Genomic DNA, 21,941 nt, shown 5'->3' with positions numbered 1-21,941 from the left:
AAAATTTATTTTCCGAAAGTATTCTCCCCTATCTATTCCAAGTTTTACAACATCTGAATGAGATTTGTTGAGATCATGATAGTAAACAACTTGACTTGTGGTATTGCTTTCACCGAGCTGAATCATTCTTACTGTAAAATGATTATTTAGCTTTTGAACTACTTGAGCAAATTTCTATTCAAGTTAGGTTCAAAAATTCTGACAGGACTCAAAAATTTCCAAAGTTTTTTGGTTTTTTGCTAGCTTGTAGCTAAGGATATATCCTAGTATATATTAGAACCTCAAAAACATCATTACCAAATATTTAAAACAGCAGTGCCAAGCATTGATAATAATGTAAAACTTAAACAACTTTCTGTATAGTTGAAATTGTTTTTATAGTCTGGATTAGATCTGAAAATTTAAAGTTCTCTCTTTAGTTTGAACATTTGAATTTTTTTTTTTTGCAATAAGTGTTGGTGATGCAGCATTTCTGGGTATTAGGAAGTTTTTTTCTTCATAAGCTGCTAGCTCTCAATTTTTTTCAAGTTATTGCTGATATCTATGAAAAAAATATTTGACATCAGTCTGTGTAAATTTAACAAGATTGACAGCCTATTAAGAAGTATGCAAGGATATCTATAATAGAGATTATCAATTGTTTGTTGATTTCTTGGTCAGTTCAAATGAAAGACATGAAACTGAAACAATGGATTCATTTCCTGATCTTGTACATTATTTTGGACCCACAGAAGTTACCTACAGTTGAGGAACTGTTTGATTTGTACCATGGAAAAGATCTGTGTAGACAAGATTTTCTTTGTATTGCCACTTCACTACTGAAACACCAAATAAAGGATTGTTATACAGTGTATTTAAATATTTTATGGATCAATTGAAAAGCAGTATCCCAAAAATAAGTTTTTTTTTTAAACATAGAATTCTAAATATTAATTTCTATGTTTTGATTTTAGTGTTGTATTTTTTGTTTGACTTAGTTCAAATTAATAGAATGATTTTCAAAATTTCAGATTTTAGTTGAAGGAGTTTACATAATAAAATTTTAAATATTAGTTAAAGATCTTTTTATAATTAAAAAAACAGCATTCAAATTAATATCCTGGTTTACACCCTAATAAACAATAGTTCATGATTTAAATGTTTAAAAATTAATTTCTTAATATTCTTCCTAATTTTATTTGTTTTACTTTCTTATTTTTGTTTATTTAATTTTTTGTTTTCTTTTCAATATCATTTATAAAAATCAACATTTTAAAATACTTTATGAAAATAATTCAAACAGGCAACTTAAATGATAGTGGAGTGAGACATTTAAAAGATCCAGAAAGAGCATGTTTTCAAAGATCAAGTTGCGACACATTCATTATGGCTACTCAGAGTACTCTTGGTGATTTAGATTTTATTCATTTGTGGCATGATAATAGTGGTGGAGGTTGGTATGTAAAGTATGTGGGATTTTTAATAGTTTTTTTGCTTTATTTTTTTTTTAATTTAGTTTTAAAAATTTTCAACATAATTATACTTTTTATTTTTCTACTGACTTTCTATCTGACTACATATATATATATATATATATATATATATATATATATATATATATATATATATATATATATATATATATATATATATATATATATATATATATATATATATATATATATATATATATATATATATATATATATATACACTGGCGAGCAAAAAAAAGTGGACAGCGACTGCTTACGCATAAAATGAAAGAGCTCTGGACAGAAACTCATACAAGCTTGTTTATTTTTGTTCGCACTATCAAAGAATTTACGTTTATCTTTCAAAGATACATAGTTTATCATTAAATAAATATTTTCTTCATGTATTACTCTAAAAATATTATCATTTTTCTTTCACAGAGGACCTCATTTAACAATGGAACAAAAAAGGAATCATTGTTGGAATGAGTGCGTCCGGTAAATCGATACGCCAAATTATTCAAATTATGAAAGCTCAAGGTGTAAACATTAGTGTTGGCGGAGTTCACAAGATACTTTCACGTCAGAAAAACAATAAAACAACAGCTAGAAAAAAAGGTTCTGGCAGACCAAGAAAAATGACGAAAAGAGATTGTCACAAGTTAAAATTGAATGTTTTAAAAAATCGAAAAATCACTACGACGCATATCGCAGAAACTTTTATGTGTTCTGATGATAAAAAGGTTAGCCGATGGACAATTTTGAGGCGTCTTAAAGATCAGGGGTTCAAAATACACCCATGTAAAAAAGTACCTCTTCTTACAGCACGTCATAAAAAGGCAAGGTTAGCTTGGGTAAAATATAATAAAAAAACACAGACTGGACAAAAATATTATGGTCTGATGAATCACAATTTTGTTTGCATTCAGATCGTCCACAGATGTGCATTAGACGTAAGAACGAACAATTAAATCCAGATTGTATTTACCAAACGGTAAAAGGTAATCTTGGAATTATGGTTTGGGGTTGTTTTTCTGCCAAAGGTGTGGGCAGATTGCATAGAGTCGAAGATGAATTACGAATAAATTCCAAAGAATACATTAGTATTCTACAAAAATCTTTGCTGCCCACACTGGAAGAATTAGAAGAGGATGAAATTAAATTTCAACTTGACAATGCTCCTTGCCATACGTCTTAACAAGTTAAAAAATGGCTCAAGGATAACAATATCTTCCTTTTTGAAAATTGGCCTGCCCAAAGTCCAGACCTTAATCCCATTGAAAATTTGACTATATGGATAAAGAGGTCCATAAAAATAATATTTCATCTTTGGATGATCTTTGGGCAGCCATAAAACAAGTTTGGGTTATGATACCTGACCGTTTGATAGCAAATTTAATTGAGTTGATGCCGCGTCGATTAAAGGAAGTGATGAAAAGTGGTGGTGGCCACACAAAATATTAATTTTTTTTTTCAAAATGAGTCGTATATATGTGTATGTATATGTATTTAACATAAGCGATATGTTATATTTTATGTATTATATTTTTAATTGATTAATAATACATAATTTACTGAAAAATTGTACTGTTCACTTTTTTTTGCTCGCCAGTGTATATATATATATATATATATATATATATATATATATATATATATATATATATATATATATATATATATATATATATATATATATATATATATATATATATATATATAATTAAGCAAGTTGAGGGCAACAGTAATACTAGGGGACACAGTGGAAAATGGATCTTTAGAATGTTTGCTTTCAATGCAAGCACTCTATTACTACATCACTATCACACTTTTTTTTTATATGATATACTGTGTAGATTTTTTTTATTTTTTAAATTTCTGTTTTTTTATTTTTCAGTTTTTAAAATTAGTTTTAATAGCTTTAATTAAAAATTAATTTAAAATTAATTTAATAGCTTTGGCATTTTTTTTTTTAATATTTAGAAACATTATAATGATTGATCTTCAAACTGAGCAAAGATTTGTGTTCATAGGCCATTGCTGGATTGCTGTGGATCGTGGCATGTGCGTGTTAGACTGTGTTTTACCAGTTGCATCATTTGAAGAATCAACTAATTCTCTTTTTGTTTTTAAAAATAAAGCACAGCATAAATTGCATAATGAGCATTTATGGTTTTCAATCTTTTTTCGTTCCCCTAAAAGTAACTTTACTAGATGTCAAAGGTTATCTGTTGCAGTATCTTTAATTATGACTTCCATGATGGTTAGCACAATGTTTTATCAACGTGTTCCTCAAGCAGCTCCAGCTATAGAAAATAGAGGTGGCAACTTCATTATTAATCTGACACAGGTTTTTTATTTGTTAAATTTTTTTTATGTTGTTTTCCTCTTCAAGGCTGAGTGGACAACTACAGTTAAGGCTACTTTATTGTGGTTACAACTATCTCTCTACTCCTAAGTACAAACCTTTTTGAAGGGTGGCTGCATGGAAAAACAAGTTGAGCATAGTACTACTGGGGACGTTGTAGGAATTAAGTATTACCTAAAAAATTGTAGATTATATGAGTTAGGAAAACACAATAATAGGAGAGAGTTCCAAAGGTTTAAAGTGCAGGGGAAAAAACTAGACGAATTTAAGGTTTTTAGAGCATGAAAGGAGAGATACAGTTAAAGAATATGACTTTGCTCACAGTTGATTCAAGTGAGAATGAGTTTTTGGTTGATGAAACTTTTAATAGTAGTTCTTTTTGAGTAAGGATCATGATAGTATTACTAAAAAAGGCAAAAAGATGCAACTTTACGGTCATGGTAAAGAAGCTCAGGCTTGGCTTATATAGTAGGTCTAACTTCATTTATAATCTGTTTTTGGACCTTGTCTAAAAGAAAGAGCATTGTTAGAGGAACCACTCCGAATATGACAACAGTATTCCATACAGAGAAAAATAAGAACTTTGTAGAGGTAGAAAATGGTGTACAATAATGATGAGCACAGTAAAAAAGCAACCTTAGCAGATGCTAACTTTGTAATCAATTGTATATATGGTTTCAATGAGAGGTCAGTAGTGAGCAGTATTTCAAAAGGAGTAAAAAAAAGTTTTGTTTGAGTTCAAATTCAAAAGCCTCCTTGTTCTTAGCAATCAAATAGAGAAGCCTTTTTGTCAAAACAGGAGTATAAAGTTGATTCATCAGCAAATTAGGCCACTTTGTATGTAAGGCTGTTAGAAAGACTATTAATGTTAATAAGAAATAAAACAGGACAAATTAAAGAACCTTAAGGTACTCCAGAAGTTACTGAAAACTTAATTGAAAGATTTAGTTATTTCAAGAGCAATAGTCTTTGCTTCACTGCCTCCATCTAATACAATAGAATATATAGAATAGTTTAATTGACTTTAGCATCTAAGCTAGAGTGATTTGAAGGTCTAACAAGGGTTCAACCTGTTTGACTGGAAAAATAGGAATAGTATATTATAAATAGATTTAAGAGTAGATTTAAAAAAAAAATTCTTTTTAAATAAACATGGTAGTAGTATAGTGGTAGAGCACTTGCTTCATAATCAAAAGGTTCTTAGTTCAATCCCCAAGCGCTCAACCTGTTTCTCCGTGCACTGGCCTTGTTTTTCAAGGTTCGTGATTTGGAGTTATAGAGTTGAGAGAAGGTTGTGACCACAATTAAGTAGCCTCCTCGACTGTAGTGGCCTTCGTGGTCTTGGTGAGATGAATTAAAAAAAATATGTTTTTGAGATGAAATGTTAGAATTACCTTTGTTAAGGATGGTGTTGAAGATTTTCGATATAAGAAGTCTCTAGAGCCTAACTTCTGAAATAAGATACGAGATATAAAAACTGGTAATAATTGAGCTCAGCATTAGACAGCACCTTTTTTACAATGATCTCTTGCAATAATAAATAGACTCAAGAGAGTTGCTCATTTGAAAAAGATGAAAAAGAAAATGTAAAAAACTGTACCAGAACTAAGGAAAAAATGTTCTATAGACTTTCTATAAACTTGTGAAACATATGGAATTCTATAGAATTCTATAGAATCATATAGAAATTCTATAGAATTCTATAGAAACTCTCTAGAATTCTATAGAAATTCTATAGAATTCTATAGAAATTCTATAGAATTCTATAGAAATTCTATAAAATTCTATAAAAATTCTATAGAATTCTATAGAATTTTTATAGAATTCTAAAGAAATTCTATAGAATTTCTATAGGAATTCTATAGAATCATATAGAAATTCTATAGAATTCTATAGATATTCTATAGAATTAAGAAATTCTATGGAATTCTATAGAATTCTATAGAATCATATAGAAATTCTATAGAACTCTATAGATATTTTATAGAATTCTATAAAAATTCTATAGAATTCTATAGAATTTCTATAGAATTCCTATGAAATTTTTATAGAATTTTCATAGAATTTTTATAGAATTTCTATTGAATTACTATTAAATTTCTATTGAATTTCTATAGAATTTCTCTTAAATGTCTATTAATATCAGAAGAAATTGCTATAAAAAATTTTTTTTTATAGAAAAAAGTAGAAAAAAAAGTTCTATATGAATTTTTATAGAAATCAGCAGAGATTCTATAGAGTTTTCAAAAGTTTATAATAATTCTATGGAACTTTTTTTTCTGGGAAGGCAAAAACCATGAAGTAGAATGAGGCATGATTGAACCAGCGAAAGGAAATAAAAATCTATTCCTGGCAAGATCCAGGAGGTTAGAAAGGAGGCACTATATCAGTGATAAGAGTAAAAGTTTTTTATTGGCATTTTGTGTTTCTTAATTATGTGTGGCCTATTCAGAACTATGAAGTTACAACTTTTATGTTCTCAAAAGAGTTTGATATACTTAAAATTTATTATATCTTAAAAAGTGATATACTTGAACCATATGCTAAAAGAGTTAAAATAATTATTAAATACATTAGCAAAGGTTACTAATAAAGTATTTCTAAAGATTTAGTTAATTTTAAAAATGCAGTTTTAAAAACATTATGATTGATTATATTCCAAAATAAATCTTAGAAAAAAATCCAAATATATTGGTTAATAATATCTAGGGTTAAAAGTTATGTTTTTTAAATTTTTATAGGAAATAAAGTCTCTTATTCATAGAATATTTTCATGTTTTTTTATTTATTTTCTATAATTAGTTATTACTTATGCATCTCAATTAAATCTAGTTAACATTCTTTTAATATAAAAAACTATTTAGGTTTTCGTGGTATTAGTTTCCACTTGCATTAAGTTTCCAGTAAATTTTATACTTTTGAAGTTATTTTGTTCAATAAGAAATTTTCCAAGAAACGATTCACATTATTGTTTTGCTTGTGATATAAACAATATTGCTCGAAAAGAGTCATACGCTTGTGTGCATCTTCTTGAAAACAATAGTAAACACTTTACTTTTATTACTTTCACTTAATACACTGGTGAAAAGAGTTTCCAGTTTAAGTATTTAATTATTTATTTTGTATGCAGATTCACAACCAAACAAAAAAAAACTGTGCATTTCTGTTGAAAAATGCAAGCTGTATATTGCATGGTTTGTTTGTGCTGGAAATATTCTTGCTTGTGGCATTATCATTTTTTGGTATGGAATAGCATTTGGAAATCAAAAATCATTGAATTGGTTAGCATGTGTAACTATTGATTTTGTATGTGGTTTTTTGTTTTTATAAATTTTTTAAATCCTATTATGTTTTATAAATAATATGTTTTTTTTTTTAAATAGCTGGCTGTATTTCTTCATTTTGACTGATATGCTCCCCTAAGCTTTTTGCATTCTGTGTTTCTAACATAATGGTATACTTTGCACATTCTGAGCATTGGTCTTTTTTTAGATTGTAAAAGTTAAAATTATAGCATTTGTTGAATATATGTCTGTATGTAGCAGCACTTGCTAGCTCGCATCCTGAGTTAGAGGCTGCAAATGTCTCTATGTAAAGATTGTACATTTTTTGTAATGCTTTGCTTGTTGGCAAAGTAAAGACTGTGTTTCTTTATAAAAATTATTGCTGACTATTGTTGGGATAGATTTGATATGCTACTTCATCGATTTTTAAAATAAGGCGAGCATTTGTGTTATTTATTGAATCATTGAACCTTTACATTACATTAAGTGTTTTGTTAGTTATAACTTTTTTTCTCAGCCATCAATATCACAGAACATACCAATTAAATCCACTTGTGTTTTTACTGACAATGTAGACATGTTACTTATTGCAAGCGTTTTAAGAAAAACTGCTTACACTATCATACTTTTATTTGGTCAATAAAAAGTCAGTAATAGCTACTTGCATTTTTGTGCTATGATACTTTATACTACAGTAATTAAGAATCTTGCGTACAATTGTGTTATTCACAATGAACTGTTTTTTACCCCAATGAATAATTGTTTCTACAAATTGACATATTACTAGCATCACCAAGCTTTTCTTAGCATTTATATTTTCAAATACAGTCAAACTGTAGAGGGTTCTTGTCACCAATAGCATGACCAACTGAGTTTAGATGAGCTTTACCTTTTTTTTTCCACTTTTCTAACAATGAATTTGTTTGCGAGTTCCATTATTCTGTTCAATTACAGCTGTGCTGCTGTCTTCGCTAGGTATTGTTTCTGCCTGGATATATAATGTGACTGTGATACACTGGTGCTTGTTGATGTCAATTTTGACTGTTCCCATCCCCAATTTCAATCAATGGTTGCTAGAGGAATTTTTCTGTCTAGATGTTGGAAGTTGCGGATTTTTAAATGTCGAATAAGAATGTTTTGCAAAGAATCGGGGTGATTAGAGTTTGCGAACAAAAAACCCTAGTTTTTTAGCCCACCTTAACATGGGAGCATTGAGTTTATAAAATATTTTCGAAACTATTCTTTATATAAATTCATATTCATCAACAAATTTCAAATTTCATGCAATAGTCTCTTATTGTTAAAATTATGACCATATGAAGTTTTAACCTCCCCCTCGAATTTAGAAGAGTGTAAACTTTGCAAGGTTAAAAAAACTGAATGCTAAGAAATTATTGCCTGAAATTTGAAATTCCTCGATGATTATAAATTTGGATGGAAATAGTAAAGCAAATATTTTATAAACTTGTTTCTCCCACATTAAGGGCTAGATGGGTCATAAACTTAGGGTATTTTAGATCCCAAGCTCAAATCACTGCAACTCTTTGAGACATAATATACAAAAGTTTGTAGTTTGCACAATGCCTGTAAGTGTCAAAACTCAAATATATAAAAATCCAATGTACACTTCTGATATATATAAATATATATATATGTATATGCGTATATATATATACATATATATGTATATGTATATGTGTGTATATATATATATATATACAATCTTTTAAACATAAAAAATATTTAAAAGAGACTATGCTGTCAAAATATATTTGGCAACTCGAAAGAAAAAAATACTAATTTTAAATTAAACTGATCTATTCTAAAAACTGCGCCTGCCTATAATAACATTTCCAAAAAATGTACACAATGTTTAAAAGAAAAATTTAAAATTATTACTCATTTAGATCAAGAAAATTTACTGCATAAAAAATATAAATTAATGTCTTAATGCAGGCATGAAAATAAGTTTTTAAAAAAAAATTATAAACCAGTCTAAAATTATCCTTATTCTAAAAAATTCTTTTCATATATTTTTAATTATCTAATGTAGCTAATGCAACTTCCGTGATGCAAAATACTACAATTATTACATAGTTAGTTATAACGATTCCCAACTTCTTGTGAAATAATTTTTTTATAATTTGAACTTTTTGATGTTTAGACATTCTTTCTGATGAACCTACTGATGGAGAAACATGCTGTTGAAGACAACTAAAAATTAGAAAAGTATATTTATTTATATATATATATTTATGTACATATATATATATATAAATATATATATATATATATATATACTTTATATATGCTTTACTTTATATATAAGTAAAGTATATATAAATATATACTTTACTTTTCTTATTACTTTCTGACATAATAGGTTCCAAATATTTTCTTACATAGTATTGACTAGTAATGGTGTCTCCCTTTTTTGACACAGCCTAAAGAAACAACTCCCGGTATTTTAAAGTTAATGTAAAACATTTTTTTTTGCTTAAACAATTTGCATTTTACTATAATTGTTGGACTTTTGCCTTCACCAACTAAACTAGCCCTTTCTGATTTGTGTCCAGTTGTCTTATATAAACCGCAACTCATTTTCGTAATAACTAAACCTCTGTAACAACTATTCAAAGGCTAATATTTAGGTATAACGTTTACTGAAATAGTATGTCAATGATAAAAACATACTTCTGCAGACTTCCTTTTGATCAATCGGACAGTGATCATTGTTATCAATATTCATAATGAAGTTAATAGTTTCTGGCAACATATTATTTCTCGCTTTCTTTTAATATATATATATATATATATATATATATATATATATATATATATATATATATATATATATATATATATATATATATATATATATATATATATATATATATATATTATTATTATTATTATATTCAGTATTGATACGTCTATTTTTCACAAGATTAATTACTGCATAATAGTTGAGCTTTTGTCTCAATAATTCAATTTTACATGTGTTTACTTCTATTTTTAATATAATGTATAAGAAACTTTTAGTTCAAAATTCAGTATCAAAAAGTGAACATTTGCTTATCAAGAGTTAAAAAATATATCAAAGCAAAGAGTTGAGTCAGGTTTCAGAAGAAGAATGTAGTTTATCTGATGGTTCTGATAGAGAAAATTCAGAACCAGAATTGTTAGAATTAGATTTTGAAATAGAAATGCCTGCATTGATTGATGCTCTTTTACTGTAGAATAGTCAATGGTAACTAATAATCAAAGTTCAGATTATCGCTATATTGCGATAAAAAGTTATAATGCTTTTTTATGGATGGCTTACTTGACCAGGGCTACAGACTATTCATTGACAACTGGTTTTCTTATTATGAGCTTTCATCAGTTTCATTGCTAATTCTACAGATACCATAAGAACAGTTTGCAAATACCAAAAAGGTTTGCTTACTTCTATTAAAGAAAAAGTTGAGAATAAATGAATATATAGTTTTGTACAAAGAATATAACGAATATAAGTATTTTTGTGTTATTTTGAGCTATCTATAAAAAAGTCCTCAACATTCCTGGAGTTTCAATTTTTTAATCTGGTGGAACCCTGAAAAATGTATATACCACGTCAACTTGCATTTTTGATGCAACTAAAAATGTTTTTAGAGCTTGTAGAAAAAAGCAGATTTCTTTAGCTTGATGATTACAATCAAAATATTGATGATTGCAATCAAAATATGCCTCTAGCATTAACAAAAGTGACCAAATGGTGGCATTGTATGAAATTGAAAGAAATTGGGTGAAGCAGTGGTACACAATTACTCATATAACTATGCTTGGAGTTCCCAAACTTGTGACCAGAACAGGTGCAGCAATGGCGGATGGCACAGTTTCTAGCTTAACAGAATGGGGAGTAAAAAAAGAAATTGTCGGAATGTGCTTCGATACTACATTGAGTAACACCGGCTGTCATTCTGGAGCGTGTACATTAATCAAAAAATTATTAGTGAAAAATCTATTGCACTTAGCATGCCATTATCATATGGATGAAATTATTGTGTCAGATGTATTCAAGTGTCTTTTTGGCCCATCTAGTGGACCAGATATTTTGTTATTCAATCGGTTCAAAAACAACTAGAACTATATTGATCAAAATGAATTTGAATGTCTTGATGAAAACTTGTTCAGTGGTCCAAACAATATTTATTTAAATGATCTCAAACATGCGGCTGTTCGTTTCGTAAAAAATTGTTTACAAACTGTTAGCCAACTAAGAGATGGTTATAGGGAATTTTTGGAACTGAAAATAATGTTTCTTGGCAATATCCCTCCTAGAGGACAACATTTGAATGTGCCAGGTGCATTTCATCACGCACGGTGGATGGTTAAGGTCATCTTCTGTATAAAAATGTACATGTTCTGGAAGCAATTCAGGGTTACTACAAAGGAAGAGAAATCCCTGTTGGAGTTCAATCTGTTTTCAACTCTTCTGTACATGTCTGCATGGTTTTCTAGTCCATTTGCTTCCAAAGCACCTGCTAATGATTTGAAATTAATGAAGAAATTTGAATCGTACAAAATAATTAACAAAAAAGTTGGAGAGAAGGCAACGGCTGCATTAAAACGCCATTTATGGTACTTGAGCGAAGAACTCATTGGATTGAGCTTCTTTTCAAGTAATGTATCACATAAAACAAAACAAAAAATGATTGAAAGATTGAATAATGAACCACAAAAAGACAACCTAAAAAGATTGGGAAATGTTAATGACATTCATTTGAAGTCGATTGAAGATTTTGTAACATCAAAAACATTAGCATTCTTTCGACTTTTGGGAATTGATGAACAGGCTTTGTTTGACATTGATCCAGTTAGCTGGGACACAGATGACATTTACAAAAAGGCTAAAGACAGAGTGAATAGAATGAGAGTTGTTAATGACTGTGCTGAAAGAGGTGTAGCTTTAATCACACAGTATAATAAAATACTGACCAAGAGCGAGAAGCAGAGACAATTTCTTCTGCACATTGTGCAACAACACAGAGAACAATTCAAAACAGCAAAAAAATCGTTACATTTTGAGGGACATCAGGAGAGTACTCCAATAAATTGACTTTCTCAGGTTTGATAGATTTTAGTCATAGACTTTCAGTACTGTTATTAATTTCAAATTTGTTAATTAATATGATTAAATTAGTTTGATTAATATGTATTGTTAATGCAAAATATGTAGCCTGGCAGTGATATGATTTTTTCAAAAAAAGTTCATGAAACCAATTTCCGTGTAAAATTTAAAACCTATTGAGCCACCCCTAAATATCATTTTAAAAAGCTGAAGATTTTTATTCAATTTTTTATGTAAATTTATAACTTTATTTTTATGCAAAAAAATCACTCTGGATTAGTAGCAAACAACCCTTTACAAATACTTGACCAATTGTTTCCTTCATATGTGTCAATATCTGAAAAAAAGATGTATGCTTAGAGAAGGTGTGTGGTATGTTACAAACACAAAATTCGAAAAGATTTAAGATATGAACATGTAGAAAGTGATGTAGAACTTAGTGCAGCTTTGTGATTTGCCAGTTATCAAACAAAGAGTGAATATTAGTGAATATATTATAAAAAATTTTTGTTTTTATAGTATGTTTATATATTCTTAAACTTAAATAATAATATTTTGTATTGTTTAATAGTGTTGTAAATAGTTTTCTGAATCACCTAAATATTGTTTTTTATCTATTTCGATTACAGATTTATTTTCTTAGTTATTTCCAATTTTTTTAATTTTTTATTATTTTTTTTATATTTTGATGTTTCTTGATTAACAGGATAGATTTAAGTTCTTTTATGACTTTAGGTTAAAAGTATACTTGTATTGGATCCATTAAAAATTTTTGTTGTGGTTGTTGTTATGGTTCTTGTTGTAAAAAAGACTGAAGATGAAACTGAAAATAGTGAAGTTGAGAAGCAAGGTATTTAACAAAAAAAATTAATTCTTTAACTTGCCCTGCAATTGCTTGTACCTCAAATGATTGCAACCAACTTGAAATCAACCAACTCCAAATTTTTCAGTTTTCAGTGTAACAATATATTGTTTACATATTTTTGTTTAGCACCTCAATAAATTTTATTCTGTTAATAATTATTTAATAAAAATCTAACATTTTTTGATTGTACCTTTTCTTTTAATTTTTAATAATTTATTACATAATTATATGAGTACAGTGGCCTTTACAAAGTTTTCACTAAAAATATAATTTTTTATGACCATTTATTAAATTGTTTATTTTATTATAGTAATATAATAACTCGGAAAAAACTGTTCTGTATAAGAAGTATTACTGTATATAACTTGACTAAAGTAGTATTAGATTCAATGTACTTTTTTTTTTAGATAAAAGAGTAGTGAAAAAATATAACTTCTTTTTTTAAATAAATGAATTTTAAATAATGAAACTAGTTTGATGTGAGCTTGATTATAATTTCACTTATTTGGTTATCAATAATAGTTTGTATGAGTTTTTTTTTTTCATTAAAAGGTAATCAGCACTTTATAATACCTTATAATACTTCAAAAGGAAAACCCTAGCAGACATATTTTTTTTATGAAGTTATCAACACCTACATGTATGCTCAGATATGATATACTTTTAATAAAAATTGATGAGAAAAATATTAAGAACTGTACTATAAATAGTTAGCAAGTAACAAATATATTACCTGCTTTACTTGGTCCTTGGTTAAAAGCACTTTTTACATATTCTGTTATAATTCATGAAAAATAATAATTTAAAAAATAAGTCATTATGGAAATAAGCTGTTGATTTTGGCATTGGACGTGGAAAAAAAAGCCGAAAAAGATAGGTTTTTATTTGAAAATTAGACAGGCTTGTGGACATCTTATTTTTCAAATGTGAACTACTTTTTTCATCAGAGTACAAATGCGGTTCAGAATGTATGAACTTTTATTCTCAGAGGATTAGAAGTTAATAGCTTCGAAACTTTTCATGTTGGTGGTGCAGATAGGAGATTATTTAAAATAATCAAAATAAAACAACAATGATAACTAGCAATGAAATAAAATGAAAGACTGGTAACTATTTAAGTAGAAAACTTTATGCAGGATTATGTACACCATGAAACTGTTGAAACAATTTATGTAAACAGCTGCTCTTCAACATTTAAAAATGGCAGTGGACAGAATATAGTTCAAGTTAATAATCAAACTTAATATAAATTTTCTCTGAATCAAACATGTTCAGTTTATAATACAATGATTATAAAAGTTTTTAATTTGGTTGACAACAGCACTTGATTTTTGCAGAATTTGGGTCTCCCATGACCTTATTGTTGAAAACATGGAGAATCTAAGAATAATTTTGAATTTTATTGTTAGTGTTTATTTACATTCCTGGTTTATTACTTAAGTTAATTAAGTTGGGTTGGGAGATCAAAAAGTCTTTAGTCAACTAGAACTTCTTGAAACTCAGAGCAAAAGTGTTTTAGATGTTGTTATGCCAAAAATCAGGTGACCATTGTGATATGCACCTTCTGAATAATTTGAAAATCACACTTCAAAGCCAAAATGTAGTAGAAAGAAAAGAGGTTGTAAACAGATACTTGAAATTTCTTATAAATTCTTAAGGAGTTGCAAGAGATGAGGTAACTCAAGTTAGAGATAATAGTCTCAGATTAAGAAAATCATTAGAAGTAAATCCTAATACTAATCAATTATCAGACCTCACGTCATGAAACTTAAGTTTGAGCCTCCACTTATCTGTACTCTTACTTCTGACACAATTTGAAGATTTTTCTAAACTATTCTATTGAAGTTCAGTTGGTTAACAAATGTGTCAAATTCAGAACTGAAGCTTCAAGCCATCTTAACACACATGAGCAAAGAGAATCATATATATGTGCTCAGCTAGCTATTAGATATTTAATGCCAAGAAATAGAAGCAAATAAGACATGACAACCTTTGAAAAAACATAGTGATAGTTGTAAAGTAAATAGTACCCAAAGACTTAAAATGTTGAAATCGCTTAAAACTTAGACTTCACTCTTACTTTTTCACTTTTACCAGGAAGGAAGGAGGAAGGAGGGGGGAAAGGCAGGCTCTTTTTTAATAAGTAATGGTATGGTTGCAGAGAGGAAGGAGTCATAGAAAGGGTACAGACATCAAGGACAAAAATCAGTGATTATACTGCATACATACTTTATATATGCCAACCAGCCTCTCTTAACATTTCTTATCTATTCATAAAAAGTCTCTCATAAGAAGCCTCGTATATTTTGCTGGCCTGCAACAAGAAAAGTAAAACAGTTGTAAAAATGGTCTGTGGAAGTAAGGGAAAGAAATTTCTTTTTCAAAATTTTTTGATTTTTACAAACTCTCACACAACCATCATATAAAAGGAAAATTTATATTTATTTTGCCATACATCAATAAACTTGTATTAAAAAATAAAATATGAATGCTATTTTATTATTACCTAAAGTTTGTTACGTATCTTTTAAATATTTATTAAACTATGTTAATATAATGTTAATTTTTTCTAGGTAAATATTATAGAAATAGTAAAAATGTCTAAAATAACTTACTTTGATAATGACCGAATCAATCTTGAAAATCATCCATCATGGAGTTGGCTTAAGAGAGCTGATGATAAAATAAAGGGTATGTATAATGTTTGTGGAAGGACATTATAATATGGGTATAATGGCAGTCAAATGTCATGAAAAAAATGTAAAGCATTTAAAAAAAATATCTTTAAAAAGCCAACCAACAGTATTTGATTATTTTTCTAACAAGTCACAGAAATATACAGTATCACAAGCAACTTGTTTCATCGTCAAATTTAATAGCTTTTAAATAACTAGCATTAGCTTCTATGTAGTCAAATCTTCTTAATTAATGCGAATCTTTTCAACAACTTCTTCCAGCACAACAGTACCACCCTTCTCTTTACTTATGGCTATATATGGTTTAACACGTTCAATACTTAACAGTAAAATACTTTGGGCTCAACAGGTTATGCAACTTTTCTGTTACAGATCATTTTCGAAAATAGGACAGCTGTTTCATTCTAAGTTTCTGACAGTTCTATAGCTAAAAAATGACTATTAGGAAAACTAAAGTAGCCTATGACATCACACATGGTCTTGCCCCATGTTCCGTGATCTTGTTTAAAAAAAAGGTTTTTAGCTCTACACACATAGTTGTACATTTTAATAAGTCTTTAAACAAAACTGATCAGAAAGATCCAATGGATATTTGCATTCATTATTGGGATGTTATTCGTAACTATGTGACTACAAGACACTTTTCATCAGTGTTTCTTGGTCATACATCTGCAAATGATTTGTAAAATGGTTTTAAATAAAAAATCTTTAAGCCAAAATTTTAGAAATTTTTATGGATGGACCTAATGTGAATTTGAAATATTTTGAAATTCTAAATAATTGGAAAAAAGTTTGAAACATATATTCTTGAAGTGGGATCCTGTGGCCTGCATGTTTTATATGGTGCATTTCAAGCAGGTCATAAAAAGGTGAAATGGAGTGTAAAAAAATATAAATTTATATATATATATATATATATATATATATATATATATATATATATATATAAATTTATGTATATATATAAGTTTGTGTATATATATAAATTTATGTATATATATTTATAAATATAAATATGTATATATATATATACACATGTATATATATTTATAAAGATAAATATGTATATATATATATATATATATATATATATATATATATATATATATATATATATATATATATATATATGTATATATATATATATATATATACACATATATGCATAAATATATACCCATTAAGCACGTGTATACATATATGTATAAATATATACCCAGCAGTACTCAGATGTTTTTGTAAACTTTTTCATGATTGTCCTGCTTGTTGGGCAGGTTATCAAACAATTCGTGGAAGTGATAGGTTTTCTCTAAAATTTTGATCAACAAGATGGTTTGAAAATATGTCAAAGAGCTTTAGATATTTATGATAACGTGTTGTTGTATGTCACGCAGTCTAAACTACCAAATAGTTATATGGTAAACATTGTTACTGATGCTGTCAATAATCTTGTGATGCCTGCTAAAAATGCTTTTTTCGATATTTGGCATAATTTGTAGGGCCTTCTTACGACTTTTTCAGTCAGATTCTCCATTAGCACCATTCTTATATAAAGAACTTGAAAAGGTTACGAGATCTCTTATGCCAAACTTTATTTAAAGAAAATGTATTCGAGGTAGTAAAATCTATTTTATAATCTGTTAAAAAGTGTAAACATGTCCTATTCACACTACAAAGATTCATTAAAACGAAAAAGAGAAAAAAAATTGTGAGAAAAACAAGACTGTGTTGATAAAAAATTAGCTCTGCAGAAAATTAAGGAATTAAATACTAATAAAACAAAGCTAAATCAACATCATCACCAAGATATAGTGAGATTGAACTAGAATTAAAAATGCTATCACCAAAATGAAATAAACTAATTCACTTGAAAAATTATCTTTATAGTTCAGTAATTATATTTATAAATTTTGAAGCTCAATCTGCTCAAGTGTTTGAATTTATTTCCATTTGAAAATACTTGTAAAGTACCTCCTATAAAAATAATATAGAAAAGTTTAAAACATAAATTACTATCGTGCAACTTATATCATGTAAGAATATAAAAAAAATAAAAAATACATATACAATATATAACATATCTTTTATATTATTTTTTACTTCGTAATATCTTTAAAATTAAACTAGGAAGCATTCACAAACAAGAGTTAAAAAATTCTAAAACTTACAACTAAAAATAGAATTTCCTGACTTTATCCTGACTAAAGTCAGGAAATTTAACTGTACAAAGTAGCTGGCCACCCTGCCTTTTGTCAATTTCCCACTTTTCCTATGGGTATACATGGAATACATTGTTTATCATTTTATAATAGATTAAAAAAAGATTATAAAAACTCATCTAAAAAAAAAATTTCAATGTCTAATGCCTAAAACAAGCAAAACTGTAAAATATTTGTAAGTTTATCAAGCTAGCACTTATTGGAATTTAGTTTTAAAAGTTTCTCGTTTTTAATTAATTGAAACACTAGATTTTTTACAGATCTCTTTTGCCTCAATCCACTAAACTAGTGTTTTCAGGCACTTCACAATTTCTATAAGGGATTTAATCTCGACCTAATTACCCTGTTTCATTCTTTACACCTCTCTAACTTTGTTATTTAATTTTAAATATGACTCATATTTTAGAGACACCTTTTTTTACAGCAACTTGCCCTATTAATCTTTGAGCATCTCGGGTATGCACTAAAATATCAATTTAATTGGCTTCGTTAACTTTCACCTTGTCTTTTGAAAAAATAAACCATATAGTTTATAGCTTATTGTAAAAAAGATATTTAATTAAAAACTAATTATAACAATCTTTAATTTAGGTAAAAGATTAGCTTTTGATGAAAACTGGCTCCACAAGCCAAAAGATAAATTAAAAATTGATAGTGATTGCATTACAATGCAGCCTCTTGATTATTCTACAGTAAAAAAGATGAGAGAGACAAGGCTAAAGCACAAGAAGATGCACGCTGTAGTTACAGAACTTTTTTTGCACATTATTTATGCATGCTTGGTGTTCTTTATAGGTTATTTATCACATAGTAGTCAAACTTTTTATCAAACTCGCGATGTTCAAGAACTTTTCAATTTGAAATTAAGATTGCCAGCAAATCCAAACATCCCATTGTTTCAAAGAAAAGTATTTAATCAGGTTTGTCTGTTGCTTTTAAAAGGAAACTTTAAAAGTAATAGTATATTAAAAAATCTAGGCTTATAAAAAAAAATATGTTTTTAATTGTATTTTTTAGGTTAAATGAGCATAGCTATATTTTTATCAAATACATTTTTTTTTTTTTCTTTTCGATTTTTTTTATTCTCCTTATTGTTTTGATAATTTATTGTTGTCTAAAGTTTTTTTATTACATCAAAAATGTGCAAATAGATTCAATCCTCACAAGATTTTTGGCATTGGGTAGAAGAATTTTTTTTACCTCAAGTTTTTCCTGAACCTTGGTATAACTTGAGTGATTTTTACATCAATACAGATATGAAAGATTTTCCTGGAAAACTGTTTTTAAATGATCTTACCTCAAAAATTGTGAATGGAATACGAATTAGACAAGTCCGCATAAAGCCAAGTAAGAGTTACTCATAGTATTTTTTATTGTTCATAAAAATTATAATATTTGACTGGTGTGCATTGTTATGAAAATCATTTTATTAATTATTGTTCAGTGATCTGTTTTAAAACATAAAAGCTTTTTAGTCAATCTTTAGTTTATTTTTATCACACAACTGCATACTAAGGTATTTTAATATTGTTTAGAGGTGCTTAGTAAGGCTATTCTATATAATTCTTTCCCCCGATTTTTGTTGAACAATTTTCTTTTTACTGATATTTAAACTGTGTTTTATTTTACTTTCTTCCTTTTATTTTACCAAGTTTTGAAGTAGCATTGATACTATTTTTATCATTTTTGAATAAAAAGTTACTTTTAAATGATCTCATTAACTTTTTTAAAAATTTATAAAAAAAATTAAAGGAGTTCTTAAAATATAACTTTGGGTTATATAATATTATATTTTATTAAGGGTTATATAATATTATATTTTATTTGGGTTATATAATATTATAATTTATTAATAATTATATATATAACTTTAACCAGAAACCAAAAAATTAAAAAACAAATTTTTACAAAAAGTTTGATTTATATTTATTAGACCAACTGATATATTTTAAAAAAAATCACCTTAAAAGAAAAAGCATTTTTTTTCTCTTTAGACTCTTGTACAAAAGCTGACTCAATTTCTGAGTTCATTGCTATAAACTGTTTGTCTCCATATAAAACTGCATTAGAGGAAACAAGAGATTTTGATTTGAATTGGACTATTCCAAAACATTATAACTCTACAATTAATACTTTAACAATGCCATGGAGGTATCAAACCTGGAAAGAACTTGATGGCTATCCATATACAGCTAGTTCAGACACTTACTATGGCGGAGGTTATGTCATAGAAATATTTTCTAAATGGAAAAATCAGGTTATACTTGCTCAAGCTAAAAGTCATATATGGATTGATAGACAAACGCGAGCTATATTAATTGAGTTTGCTTTGTTTAATGCTGCTTCTAATAATTTCAACATGGTTACAATGGCCTTAGAGTTTCTGGCTTCTGGTGGAGTTGTTCCTAGCTTTACTGTTCTGACGTTCAATTTGTATGGCTCAGTGACTGGATCAAAGGTTTTTTTGGGTTTACATATTGTTTTAATCTTGATGGTTATATTATTTACTATTCGTGAATCTCGCTTTTTATATCGAACTGGTTGTAAATACTTTGTAGAGTTTTGGAATTTAGTGGAAGTTGCATTAATAATATTTTGTATTATTGCTGTAGGACTTTTTTTTTATAAAGGTATTTTTTCTTAATTTTGGCTATGAAAATATGGCTAAAAGATGTGCATTTTTCACTTGTGGGTTTTTATTACTTTATATTTTTTGTTAGAATATTTTTAAAATACCCAAATACTACAATTTAACAATATAATCCTACAATTTAATGATAAAAGACATATTTGTAAAGAAATGGATAAAACTACTATATATTATAAAACTACATAATAAGCTACATATAAAAATAAACTACATGTAAAACTACATAATAAAACTACATAAGATTATAAAACTACATAATAACTTTAAGCTTATTGCAATAAAATTTGTTTAAAAATTTCAGATAATTTTGAGCAAAATTTTCCGGAAATTTTAAACTGTAAATACAGCACTTAGATTGGTTTATGTTTTATTCTTGACAGTTTAAATAAAGAAAGAAAAAAATTAATAAAATAATTTCAAATTTTTGTACATTGTTCATATTTAAAAGTTTATATTTATTAATTGATTTGTTTAATGAATGGTGTCCGTTAATGTGCACATATAGTACTGATTTATTTAGCTGCTGATGTACAAACTTTGATTAAGGGTTTTGATTTGAGCAAACCGTCTATTAATTTTTAAGAAATATTTTTTAAGTTTTTGAATATTGTGTGTACATTTTTAAATTTAATATTAAATATGATTTGAGAAAAAATAAAGTAAAATAAAATGTTAATTGTTGATTTAATTATGATTTATTTAAAAACTTTGGCATATAAATTCGCCAAATGGTCACACACAAGCAGTTAACGCCTGAGGGAAGAAAATAAGTACATTAGAATAAAGGAGAATTACTTTTTTAACAAAGCATTTTTTGACATTTGTCAACAGTATTTAAAAATAAATAAGACAGACAATGCACCTAAACAGTACTAACAATAATAATAAACAATAAATTGTTTTACAATTACTAATATAAACGAAGATATACAAAAAATATATCACCAAACAAAAAAATAAAACAAAAAGTTGAATACAAAATAAAAAGTATGCATACTACAATGTAAGGCCTCAGAATGGAAAAAAAAGATTAATGCTAATGTGTAAACATAATTTGTGTATTGATTAAATAATAAACATCTCCTCAGAGTTGCGTCTATTATTACTGGCATTTTGATAAGAATTAGCACTTATAACAAGTTTATCTTGTCAGAGAAACATCATCGCCACTTATGCTTTACCCTGCAACTTATGCCTAATCCATACGTAAAAATCCGTAAAAAAGGACTCACTACAAATGGCCAAAGCAACATTAAGACGATGTGATAATGGTTGGAGGTTGGCTGCATGAGCAG

The 21,941-nt window shown here is 27.5% G+C and overlaps 1 protein-coding gene across 1 annotated transcript in view; it reads left to right on the top strand.

The window, feature by feature from the left end:
* Positions 1-21,941, top strand: part of LOC136080706 (uncharacterized) — a 172,441-nt gene that overhangs the window by 144,064 nt on the left and 6,436 nt on the right. Inside the window, exons 18-25 of the mRNA XM_065797696.1 lie at positions 1,283-1,445; positions 3,435-3,801; positions 6,684-6,861; positions 6,950-7,125; positions 12,952-13,066; positions 18,588-18,916; positions 19,148-19,343; positions 19,991-20,626. Coding sequence (XP_065653768.1) covers positions 1,283-1,445; positions 3,435-3,801; positions 6,684-6,861; positions 6,950-7,125; positions 12,952-13,066; positions 18,588-18,916; positions 19,148-19,343; positions 19,991-20,626 — 2,160 coding nt within the window. The remainder of the gene's footprint in view (positions 1-1,282; positions 1,446-3,434; positions 3,802-6,683; positions 6,862-6,949; positions 7,126-12,951; positions 13,067-18,587; positions 18,917-19,147; positions 19,344-19,990; positions 20,627-21,941) is intronic.

Source organism: Hydra vulgaris, chromosome 05, assembly GCF_038396675.1.
Source record: "Hydra vulgaris chromosome 05, alternate assembly HydraT2T_AEP".
NCBI lineage: Eukaryota > Metazoa > Cnidaria > Hydrozoa > Anthoathecata > Hydridae > Hydra > Hydra vulgaris.
This window is presented reverse-complemented; position numbering and strand designations above follow the sequence as displayed.